This window comes from Cygnus olor, chromosome 13 (genome assembly GCF_009769625.2).
Source record: "Cygnus olor isolate bCygOlo1 chromosome 13, bCygOlo1.pri.v2, whole genome shotgun sequence".
In the NCBI taxonomy this organism is placed as follows: domain Eukaryota; kingdom Metazoa; phylum Chordata; class Aves; order Anseriformes; family Anatidae; genus Cygnus; species Cygnus olor.
Window position 1 is genome coordinate 6,596,558 of NC_049181.1, and position 11,420 is coordinate 6,607,977.

At 54.5% G+C, this 11,420-nt stretch overlaps 1 protein-coding gene across 1 annotated transcript; it reads left to right on the forward strand.

Annotated features, from left to right (window-relative positions):
* Positions 1-2,077: 2,077 nt before the first annotated feature.
* On the forward strand, positions 2,078-10,287 carry TNMD (tenomodulin). The gene is made up of 7 exons (XM_040572915.1): positions 2,078-2,377; positions 2,517-2,651; positions 5,566-5,706; positions 6,630-6,731; positions 8,659-8,812; positions 9,560-9,732; positions 9,828-10,287. Exons 1-7 carry the CDS (start codon positions 2,330-2,332, stop codon positions 10,035-10,037), a joined length of 963 nt encoding a protein of 320 aa, XP_040428849.1. The 5' UTR covers positions 2,078-2,329; the 3' UTR covers positions 10,038-10,287.
* The last annotated feature ends 1,133 nt before the right edge of the window (positions 10,288-11,420 follow it).

An 11,420-nucleotide genomic window follows, 5' to 3' on the forward strand; every position in this document is an offset into this window, starting at 1 on the left:
TCTGGGTATCAATTAGTCACACATTAATATCAGCATTGCTTCTCTTCCTCACTTCACATCAGATTAAATTCTCCCCTGTCATACAGACTCGCACTCATTAGCTTCAAGGAAAATTAGTAATTGTTACCTCTTCATTGGCACTGATGGGAGATTTTCATCGGAAATGCGTTTTTTACAGAGAACCTGATTGTGGTCTTAAAGCGATTGATATTTTTTCCCCTGGAATTGTTGCCTTTTCATGGAAAACCCAGATTTTTCTCTGAAAACCTGAATGCTGAGCCTGAGCTCTCTCCATGCACCCCGAAGGAGCAGGACCTGAAGGGGCTGCACTGACCTGCAGACTGCGGCCACCGCAGCCTCTGCAAGCGTCAGAGCCGCTGACAGCAAGGACAGCTTTGTTCAGATGGGGTTTTGCTCTTACCAAACCCATAGCTCGAGGCTGAGTATTTATAAAGCTCCCTACAGAGAGCAGTGGTGCACAGGGGTCTCATCCTGCTCCCTGCACAGTATGGGTGCTGGGGGCAAGCGGGGAGAGGGGGGCGATGATATTTATTGAGTTTTATTAACTTCCAGCCCTGGAAGGTTCTCACCTCTTCGAGCTAATTCAGCTGCCTGACTCCTGCCGGAGTTACAGTGATTGCCATTAAAAAACTTGACATTTACCTTACAACAGTAATAAAATAATAATGCCTAATTTGGTTTACGAGTGGTATTTGCAGTGTTTCCTGTGCCTGGAGTGGGGGATATTGTGAAGATGGCTGCTATGTTGATCAATTATGTCTGGTTAACAGCGCTGCTGTAATTCTTTCCTGTAATCATAACCGTCTTTCAGTAGAGCAGCTCCAAAGTTCTTCTCTGAAGCAGTAATTTTGACAGGAAAAAATAATATATGTTTTCAGTCCAAAACAGATACTTCAGTTTTCAGTGAAGAACAAAAGCTTTAGAGGTGAAACTTTCTGTTGAAAAGAAAAGCGCAGAAATACAAATGCAGTGGCTGCACGTATTTGCTGCACTCAGATTTCCAAAATATTTTAGATGTTTTTGAAGGCTGACTGCGATTGCTTTCCATTAAAAAGTTATTTTTCTCCTCCAAATAACCTTCTGTCTCTCACTTGTCAATACGACTCCCTTCTGCTTTTGGCCTCTCAAATATTAAAGCCCTGAGTATTTGCATTCCTGTGGGCTTGCTGCAGCTGCAGTGGGCAGGGGCAGCCCCTGTGCATGCCTGCCCGGGGCTCGCAGCACCAGCGCCAGACCTGGCCTCACCGTGGCATCCCCATCGCTGCCATTTCTTCCTCTGTTTCTCACCCAGAACAAAGCTCGATGTGGATTTTCATCCTTTCAGTGCACTTTTAATTAGCGCATGATGCACTCAGGGCTTTTATTAGCGCAAAGAGCTCAAAAAACAGTGCATGCCAGCTCCTCCGCACCAGGGAGCCTCCTTCCTGTTCAGACCAGAAACTTAACACTGCAGTACTGAAGCTTGTCTTAGAATGGGTTCACTTCCATGAAGAAATGGGATGATTTCAACAAATGGAAATTTTTTCCATACAAAAAAATTTAGCCAGGAAATTCCTGGCTAGGCCGACTTTGGGGCAACGCGGGAGCTGCACAGAGCGAGCGTGGGGTGCCAGACCCCTCCGTGGGGAGAGCTCAGGCTTCCCACTGTGCTGCTGAGGGGGTGCTCACACATGCACGCACACACACGGATGTTTGTGCATGCGCGTGCATGCAAGCAAATGCACATACCCACATATGCACACCCATGCCCACGCACGCATGCACACGCACACACATGTAGGCACACAAACACGAGCACATGCCCACGTACACCCCTGCACCCCTGCCGTGCCCACAGATCCCTGCCCTGCGGGGACCCATGGCCCCAGAGCCCCCAGGAGCACAGGGAGCCCTCGCACAGCCCGGGCGCATCCAGCAGGTCGGTGCAGGGCTGGGAGCAGAAGCAGGAGCAGAGCTTAAAGGAAAAGCCCCGAAGCCCCAGCTGGGACCCCCGACGGGGCTGATGGACACCACGCAGTGGAGGTGAGCGCGGGTGCACCTCCAAAACGGTGCCGATCGCTTGCACCCTGCAAGCTGCAGCTGCCCCCTCTCGCCCACCCGCGTGCCCAGCCGCAGCCCCAGGAGCCAGGAGGGCCTCCAGCGGGGTGCAGGGGCTGGGGCAGGCAGCCTGCGGGGGAAAGCTGGCTGCAGCCGTCATCGGAGCCGCAGAAACCCAGCCTTCCCCCTGCATGTGCAGCCCAGAGCCTCTGTAACTCCACCTCGGAGCCGGCTCGTCCTCGCGCGCAGGGAGCAGCCAGCTGCGGAGATCATGGGAGGGACGTCGCGGCTCGGCCCCAAGGAGTGCCGCTTTCTGGACGTAAGTTCACGGCGTGCTTCGCCGCGGGGCAGCTTGCGAGCCGGTGTTGGTGAGCGCGATAAGTGTCTGATGTGCGTGTGCTCGCCCCTCCGTGAACGGTTAGCAGACCTCTGGAGATGGCTCTTTTGCAATTGATTAGGCAGAAGCATCCAAGACCCGAAAGAAGACCTGCACCAGGTACAAGATCTGTGGACTGCTCTTCAGCGTGCTGGTCATTTCTCTGATTCTCATATTTTTCGGTGTCAAATACCTCTGGAACCCAACACCCAGAAAAGTAAGTACGACCTCTCGGGTCCAGCGTCTCAGAGCTCCGCTTTCCCCAGCTGGGGCTCTTCCCCTACTCGCCTCACTTTTAACTACACCCTGAAATCCAGGCAAGTTTGCAGAATGGCTTTGCTTACACCGTAAGTATTTGTGGGAACTTTTTTAAATCCTTGTATTATTCATAAGTAGCTTTTACTTTCTACGGGCTGGCTTTTTTCTCTGTCCCCACATTCCTTCCCTAGCTGACAATTAAAGGGTACGGGAGCTGCGCCATGAAGAGTTAAAGTTACTCTATTTCACCGGCAGCAAATTTCATGACAAGTAAGAAAATATTTTCCATTTCATTTCAATTATCTTGCCAGAAACCGGTGGAAAAGTCATTATGCCACCGCATAAAGAGGAGAGAAAGCCAGGACGCAGTGGTGATTGATTGTCATGGATTATATTTCTTACTTTAATGTGTCTGCAATGCGAGGGGACGGTGAGACGGATTAGCTTTTGGAGAGGGAGCTCCTGCTAACTGGATTGTGCTCCTTTATTCCCCGCTGCCTACACGCACGCTGCTAGTTGTGCTCTGCGTGCCCAGGGTCGGTCAGGAGGCCCCGGGCTGCACCTCGCATTGGTTTTTTGCTGACTCCCAAGAGCGGCGACATCCCCCAAACCCCCACGCGCATCCCCTTTCCCACAGTGGCGTCCCTTCCCTCCTTGCTGCCCCGTGGGCCCTCAGGCGCCAGAAGCTTTGTCTTTTTATCAGCAAGAAGAACAAAATACCGAAATTCAAAGCAATAAAAGCCATATGTGCGGCCAGGCTCCTGCCAAGACGTTTATAAAGTCTCTACTGTTCCTCGAAAAGCACGGTGCGTGCCAGCTGGGGGGGAGGCTGCTAACCCCAGGCTCTCGCCCAGCCCCGGCCAGCAGCGGTGCGGGGGCGCTGGCCGGACATCAAGGGAACGGCGGGGGTCAGGGCGGAGGGGTGAGGCACAAGGAAACCCCAGCGCTGGCCAAACGCAGCGTGGTTGAAGCCAGCGGGGACGGGGATGTTGTTAGCAAGCGACGGAGGGGAGGGACCACCCAGGGCTCGGGAATGGTCATTTACCCCAGGGAATGGTCATTTACCCTTTCGAAACGAAGCCGTTTAAGGAAAACGTTTCTGGCAGCAGGGAGAGAATGCTCGTGCGTCGAAATGACCATGGAGGGTAAGAAAAGTTACATTCAGGCTTTGCCTGTGCTGGCTTGGCAAGGAAAGAGACGCTGGGGGGAGTCCTGCTCCCGGCAGCCGAAATGCCAGCCCTGGGCTCCCATGACCTCGCCAGTGACTCTGGAGAAGGACGGAGGGTTTTCACTGTTTCTGAAAGCTTTTCTGCGCCAGCCCTGATGGGCGGGCAAGGGCAGGGGCAGGCAGGGCAGCGGTTCCATCAGCCGGCCCTTATCCTGCCAGGAAACCAGGATGGGGAGGCTCAAAATCACGAACCAAAGGGAATTGAGCTCTTCAAAGAACAGAAAGCCCTTTGAGCACCCTTCAAACATCCAAAGAAAGGAAAAAAAAATCTTAAAGAATATTTCCTCCAATATTTCCTTGGCCTGGCGCTGCCCTCTGCACGGCAGCATCCCCTTGGCAGCGCTGCCGCGTGCGGAGGCGGCGAGCCTGCTAGCAAGGGGCTCGTCGTGTCCTCGCAGGGGGACGTATTTCAAGGACTGGCAAGCAAGAGTAATTTTTAGGCCTATAAACCATCTCTCCAAGCAGCAGGGAGCTAGCCAAGCCCAAATGGGTTAGCTGGCCACAGTGCTGGCACGAATAATTCTTTGTAAATGGAGAGGAACTAGAGAGTAAGGTGCCACCCGGGATCATACCCTCCCATAACTGATTTATGGCACTGTGCGCATTTTGTCAGTCAAAATGGGCAGCCTTCCAGCCATTTTAGGCTTTGCACTACTTCTTCCATACCATAAAATCTATTGACATACATATATCTTTATAAAAGCCTCCTGCTGACTAACAGGAGAAGCTCACGACTGCCAAGGAACATATCATTCTTCAAATTTTTAGCAGGAGCAAAGGTACCCCGGTGGTTACTGCATTGCACAGCTGGGTCCTGCACCGAGGCTTCTTCCAGCAGTTGCAAAATGGGGGATGCTGACCCTGAAAAGGGTTTTGCACAAGCCCTTTGCTTCCGCATGCCACTATTTGATTCACGAAAGGAGACCCCCCCCAAGCCTGCCAGCTCTCGCTGTGCCAGCAGGATCATTTCTGTGCTTCAGACAGCATCTGCCACTACTCATCCTTTAAGGGTCGGGCATCCGCAGAGGCAGGAGGGCTGCCGGGCTTGCTGAGCACGGTGAGCACCTGCGAGGAGGAGAGGGCTGCTCCCCGCAGCTCCCGGTGGGGACAAGCACGCCGGGAAGCAGGCTGGTACGCCCTGCAGCTCTTCAGCAGCCCTCGAGGAGGGCTTTGATCCGCAGGCGATCCCCAGCCTCCTTGAGGCGGAGGGAAGCGCTTCCCAGGGAAAGCAGAGGGCGCAGAGCAAGAGCCATGAGACAGGGGTGCGGCGATGGAGCACGCAAGCCAGGGGTACAATGGTGGAGTAAGTGAGCAGGGGACAGGGGAAGGCAAAGTCCCTTGGTCAGGGCTTCAGTCCAGCCTGGGTTGTAAATGGGTGTGGGATGAGCACCTCCTTCCAGCCTCATGTCTGCCCGCTCCTATTCAGGTGCCCCGTTATCCCACGGCCGAGCGTAGGTCTGGGTGTTCAAGCTGCAGCCACACACGCCTGGCCCCATCCTGCCCTTCTTCCCTGGGAGCTGCCTCTCCTTGCAATATCCAGAAAATTGTCCTGGCTCCCTGCACATGCCACGGCGGGGGAGCCAGGGCACGGGGAAGGCTGTGAAAGCTAGTGGGGGCTCAGCTGGCGCGTTTTTGCCCCTCACAGGTCTACGACGTGGAGCACACCTTCTTCAGCCATGGCGAGAAGAAGAAGATTGTGATGGAGATTGACCCGCTGGCCAGGACGGAGACCTTCAGGAGTGGGAATGGCAGTGAGGAAATCCTGGAGATTCACGACTTCAAGAACGTGAGTGCAGCAGCATTTGTGGTGGGAGCCCTGCCGAGACCCCGTCCCCTTGCTAGAGAGCCCTTGGCGATGCTCAGTGGGACTGGCCCTGGCACCCCACCGGGAGGGCACCCAGCTGGGGCCACATCGGTGTTTAAAACGCAACGTGCTTAATAGCCCAGCTGCAAGAGGAGCGACAGGATCCCTTAGGATGCTGTGGTGTCACTGGAGCAAGCCCCAGGACGGTTTTGTTCTGAGTCAGGGAGAGCAATTCCTATCTGCAGGCTGTCTGGGCACCCTCTCAAAGGAAAGGAGATGTGTGCCTACATAAGCTTTCACTAGTATTTAATAGCAGCGTGGTTCAGTTCCAATGAAATACATTTTAAAAGCAAGACCTAGTTATTGGATTTACCCTTGCAAAGGAATGCAATCATCATAAATCTATCCAAATCCAGTACATTTGTCTGTCTGGAGAGCATTAAAACATTGTGACAATGTTGTAGGCTCTCTCTGAAACCTAATTAAAATTTGTAGGGCAATACCCTGTGCAGTGACATATGGCAAAATTTTCATCTAATAGCCTAGCAGGAACTGAGGGCTGAATGTTCGTATAACCATAATGGTCAGACACTATTCTGCATATTTTTATTTATGTAACTAGTGCTCATGATAGTAATAAGGAGAAGGGGAGCAAAGTAGAATTTTATGACTATCCGGCTGAAAATATTTGTAAAAAGCCCAATTCTCCCAAACCATAAAATGCAATATCCCTTAGGAGAACCTGTTAGTACATCTTAGCTCTGCTGCTGAACAGAGTTTGCACAAAAACATCAACAGGAAAAATATGACTAAACTCTGATCCAGCTGCACTCCCTGTAGGATCCTGTTATTTATCCTCCTGCTTTGCCGTGACTGCTTGCCTGCTCTTTGTTTTGATGCTGCAGGGAATAACTGGCATCTTCTTTGTGGGGCTTCAAAAATGCTTCATCAAAACTCAGACAAAAGTCATACCTGAGACTACAGAGGCCAAGATCCCTGAACTCGAGGTACGTGAAAGAACAGCACGCGGATCCGCGAGGCGCCCCGGCAAGGCCAGCGCTCCCCCTGCAGCCCCATCCGCGCCAGCCTGCCCGGAGAATCCACAATAAAGAAATAACGAGCTGTGATCGCTTCATAAAATTATATTATTTCAGAGGATTGCTTCTGAAAACAACAAGTCGAAAGAAACGGGATTAGGCAGCCAACAGACAAAAACCTCTCAGCACAATACCGAAGATCAAGAGCAATAATCCTGTTGTAGTCAAAAGGTCGCAAGACAGCTCAGGATTAGCAGACACCAAAAAGTCAATCAAATTGTTTTCTCCGAGAGCTGAGCCTCCTGTTCTCGAGCAGAATGAGGCAGAAGTAATGAATTTAAAAGAGCAGCCGCATTGAAGAAATGCGATTTGGGAAAGCGCTTCGCCACTTGCATACAGCCCGGCCGAGCGCTGCCACCACCGTGCGTGCAAAAAGCCCTTCTGCGCCAGGGTGAGCCCCAGCCCTGCTGCAGCAAGGTGCACGCTTTGTGCGTGGCATGGAAAAAGTGTTTAACTCCGTATTTTAGCCCCATTCTGCCGGTGCAGGCTGACGTGCTGGCTCGCTCCCCGGTGCGTGGGGCAGGACCTGTGCGTGCCCCCTCACCGAGGCTGTGGTGGTGGCACAGCCCCGCCTGCCTGCTCCCAGCACGAAGGCCGATGCCGTTCCCCCTCCCCAGGAAGCCACTGCACGTGAAATGCCGGCAGAACGTGTGTTCAAAATAAAGCGCGTGCAGAAGCATTTCCCTGAATCATGACCCAAATTCCGAGACGCAGATTCTTTGATTATGCCATAAGAAGCTAATAGATCTTTTCTGCTACCATCATAAAACGGATATGACTTTTCAATCTTCAGCAGAGCATTGCCCCAGGTAGAGAGCTGAAACGTAAAACCCAGTGAGATAAATGTAGATTTAGGAAGTTCCATTTCTTCCGGGGGGCCTGGCTGCCTTTGGAGAAATTGGGAAGCACGTGCTCGGTATCTTCAGCAGCGCTCTCTGCTCTCTTCCCTCCCCCGGCTCTCTGCAGTTCTGAGGGGGAAGCACAAAAGGAGGCAAACCCCTCCACACGAACTGGGGAAACATAACAGTGCTGGAGCCCCAGCGCCACCAGCTCCTTCAGGCCGCCTTGCCAACGGGACGGCTTTCAGCAAAAATGCTGAAAACGACCCAGAATGGGTCAGGTGTTGCTGGCTCTTGACTAAGACTTCCCAAAGCCATAAGGAAAAATTCTATAAAAGAGAAATGCAGCTCCAGACACCTTCTGGAGAGAAAATGCCATTTGCCAGCTTGCTCTATGGGCTACCGCCACCAACATCCACCGCGTTGCCTTGGCAGATAGCTCAGCGCAGACCCATCCAATAATCTTTATATATCTCCCTCCCCAAGTGCCTGCCAAAGCACACCATGGAATAACGCGCTGGCAGAGACATGTGGTATAAATTACAGAATATGGCCGTGCGAAGAATTTTTGTGAGGAATAAATTAAAGTGTTCACTCACAAAATCAGTAGCAGAAGGAGAGACAAATTAAGTAGTAAGAGCAAAGCAGAGAGATGTTTTAATCTGTGGTTTTAAATGAGCTGGGGAGCTACAGAAGGCTGTTCCAGATGGTGGGGACTGCAAAGGAGAAGGCTTCTGCAGCACAGTGAACGGAGCGAGGGGAGAGCAGGGCGGTGCTGGCCAAGTGTGGGCGTTAGGACGAGGCCCATGGCAGGGTCACTCCGCGGGGACCAGCAGGTATTGCACACCCACCCGGTGAGCACCCCGACATAGGGGCTGAGCAGAGAAATCCAGCTCCTTGGAGGGGAGGGCTGCACTGGGGAATGGAGGAGAAGAGGGGCACAGCGGTGCAGAGAGGGTGTCTCACCACGCCGGGGTGAAATCTCGCTCTTCTTCCAGGGAGAAGAAATCACCACCACCTACTTTGAACAGTCCATGGTCTGGGTGCCTGGCGAAAAGCCCATTCAGAACAAGGAATTCCTGAAGAGCTCCAAGATTTTTGACATCTGCAGAAATGTGACCATCTACTGGATCCACCCAACGCCGATAGCAGGTACCAGGAGCCATCTCCTCCCTGAAGTGCCACACAGGTGCCTCAGGACCCTCCCGTGTCCCCTTTGTCCCTATCCCTGCTGCGACATGGTGGGAACCCATTCGCTGTAAATCTCAGACATGAGCTCAGTGCTTGCCACGACCATGAGAGAACACGTCCAATGTAAGAACAGCGTGGGCTGACGTTTCTCTCAGAAAAGAGTTTGTCTCTGTCGGCTCCCCACCGCCCTGCGCTTTGCAGAGTGGCCACCCTCCTCGTAACGAGGCAGAAAACCCCTTTGTACCTGCAAGGAAGGCAGCGCTGCTGGAAACTGGGACGCCTAAATTCTTGTCACCGCATGAACATCAGAGCAGGAGCAGACATCCGCATCTCAATCACACAACGGGGTTGCCACCTCCAGCTGCTCACCACACATCCCTCGCAGAGGTTGTGGCCTCTGAGATCCACCGCCGTAATTACCCGCTCTCTCTAACCCGCTTCTATCAGAACGAGCTAGTTTAAAACCCCTACCAAGAAAACTCTGCTCAGCAGCCGCAGAGGCACAGCGCCCTGTCCTGTGCGGGTACCAGACAGCTCATAAGAGCAGGAGGCAACGGAGTTAGATGTGGTTTGCTGGTGGAGCCGTTCAGGTCAGGGTACTTTCTTCCTCTTCTTGTGGTACCAGGTTTTGGCAGAGATGTTAAAGCCTGCTGTCTTTGTCCCCCTGCTCCCTGACTATTGACAACAGTACTTGAGCTCTTCCCATAGCTCCTGAGCTGGCCGACCTTGAAGGGGCAGAAGAAGAAGACCCTGAGCTGCTCGTGGACAACCAGAGCTGGCTGGACGGCGGGAGTGAACAGGAGGTGGAGAAGGGCGCACAGCCCGGACCCAAGCGCCGGGCACGGCAGCTCACCGAGGAGGACCTGCCCGTCAACGACTACGTGAGTGTGGGGAAATGCGTGTCGGGGTGCCCTGCCCGTACTCCTGGGGTGCCCACGGGCACCCTGGCCACGCTGATGCTGGCTCTTCCTGGCAGACGGAGAACGGGCTGGAGTTCCACCCGCTGTGGGACGAGCGAGGCTACTGCTGCGCCCAGTGCCGCCGCGCCAACCGCTACTGCCGGCGGGTGTGCGAGCCCCTCCTGGGCTACTACCCCTACCCCTACTGCTACCAGGGCGGGAGGGTGATCTGCCGGATCATCATGCCCTGCAACTGGTGGATCGCGCGCATGCTGGGCAGGGTGTAGCACCCAGCGCCCGCCTGCCTCCCCGCGAGCCGCCCCGCTGCACCCTGATGTAGTTGGCATGCCGGCGGGCACCTGCTCGAGTACCGCAAGCACGTGAGCCACCGGCCACTGGCCACGGCACCCTCCCCGGGCAGCCAGCCCGTCCCCCTGCGTCCTGCACGGCTCCCGAGGGGCAGGGAAGGCTGCGCTCGAGCGCGTCGTCGCCACGCTGAGCGGCAAGAAGCAAACAATAAACGTCTTGTATGAGCGATTGCAGAGAAAATGGAAAGTCGTTTAGTCTCAGTCTGTGATGCTTAATGGGTCTGAGAAATGATCTAATTGCTCGGCTGCCTCGTCACGAGCATCTGTAACTCAGGTACCGGGACTGCCGGTGCTTGCCTGGCTGGGAACGTGCTGAGGGCCCTGACGTGCTCCTGGCAGCGCCGGCAGCTGTTCGGCACACACTGACCCTCACTGGTACACTGGGGTGTCTGGCAGTCACTGGCGACAGCTCCCAGGTGCCACCAGCCCTCGGGGAGCACCGGGCAGTGTAGCAGGGCGGGCAGACCCCCCTGCACACAGCGCCGAAAACAGAGCCAGCAAGGAAATGGGTGGCCAAAGCTGGAGGAAGCCGAGTGCCATCAGCTGTCCCCCAGCCCTGCAACCAACAAACAGGCGGAACCCGAGCTGCAGGAGGCAAAAAATAGTCCTTGAAACTGCTGCTGCGCTCACCAGGACGCTCAGCCTTCGTGGCCGAAATCCCTAACTTTGTTCCGATTTAAGCCACCCAAACACTTGCTCCAGCAAAGGAGGATGTGCACCAGCGAGCAGGAGGTGCCAAGCGCTCAGCCCGGGTGCTGCTACAGGCTGCTGCAGCCCCCCGGGGTCCTTTGTCCCTGCCCGGCCCCAGTCCTGCGCTCTGCTCCCCGTCACGGGGCTGGCCAGGAGCCTGCCACTTATCCAGCCCCGGGCAAACGCACAGCTCAGGAGTGAATTTATTTCCTTCCCTCTGTGTATCAGCAAGGCTGTTAATAGGCTTAGGCAAATAACAAGAAAACATCCTCAGGTCCTTTGGCAGCTTGGCTCAGCTCCCCAGAGCCCTTTGCCTTTTTAGCCAAAACGTGTCCCAGGACCTAGGTCGCCCTCAAAACATGGGCCTGATGCACAGGCCAGCCCCACACATCCCCCCAAAGCCTTCCTGTGGCTCACGGCCCCCGTGCTTGAGCCACATCCTGAGTTTTCTCTCCTCCCTGGGAGCTGACTGCTGCCAAGCAACTCTGACGTCCCGTGGTCGTCACCGGCCAAAACCCTCCCTGTGTCACCGAGGGAACACACGCTGCGTCCGCCCCGCTCATCGGGAGCGTGTGTCCTGCGCGTGGGGCAGGGCACGGAGCTCCCTGCGGG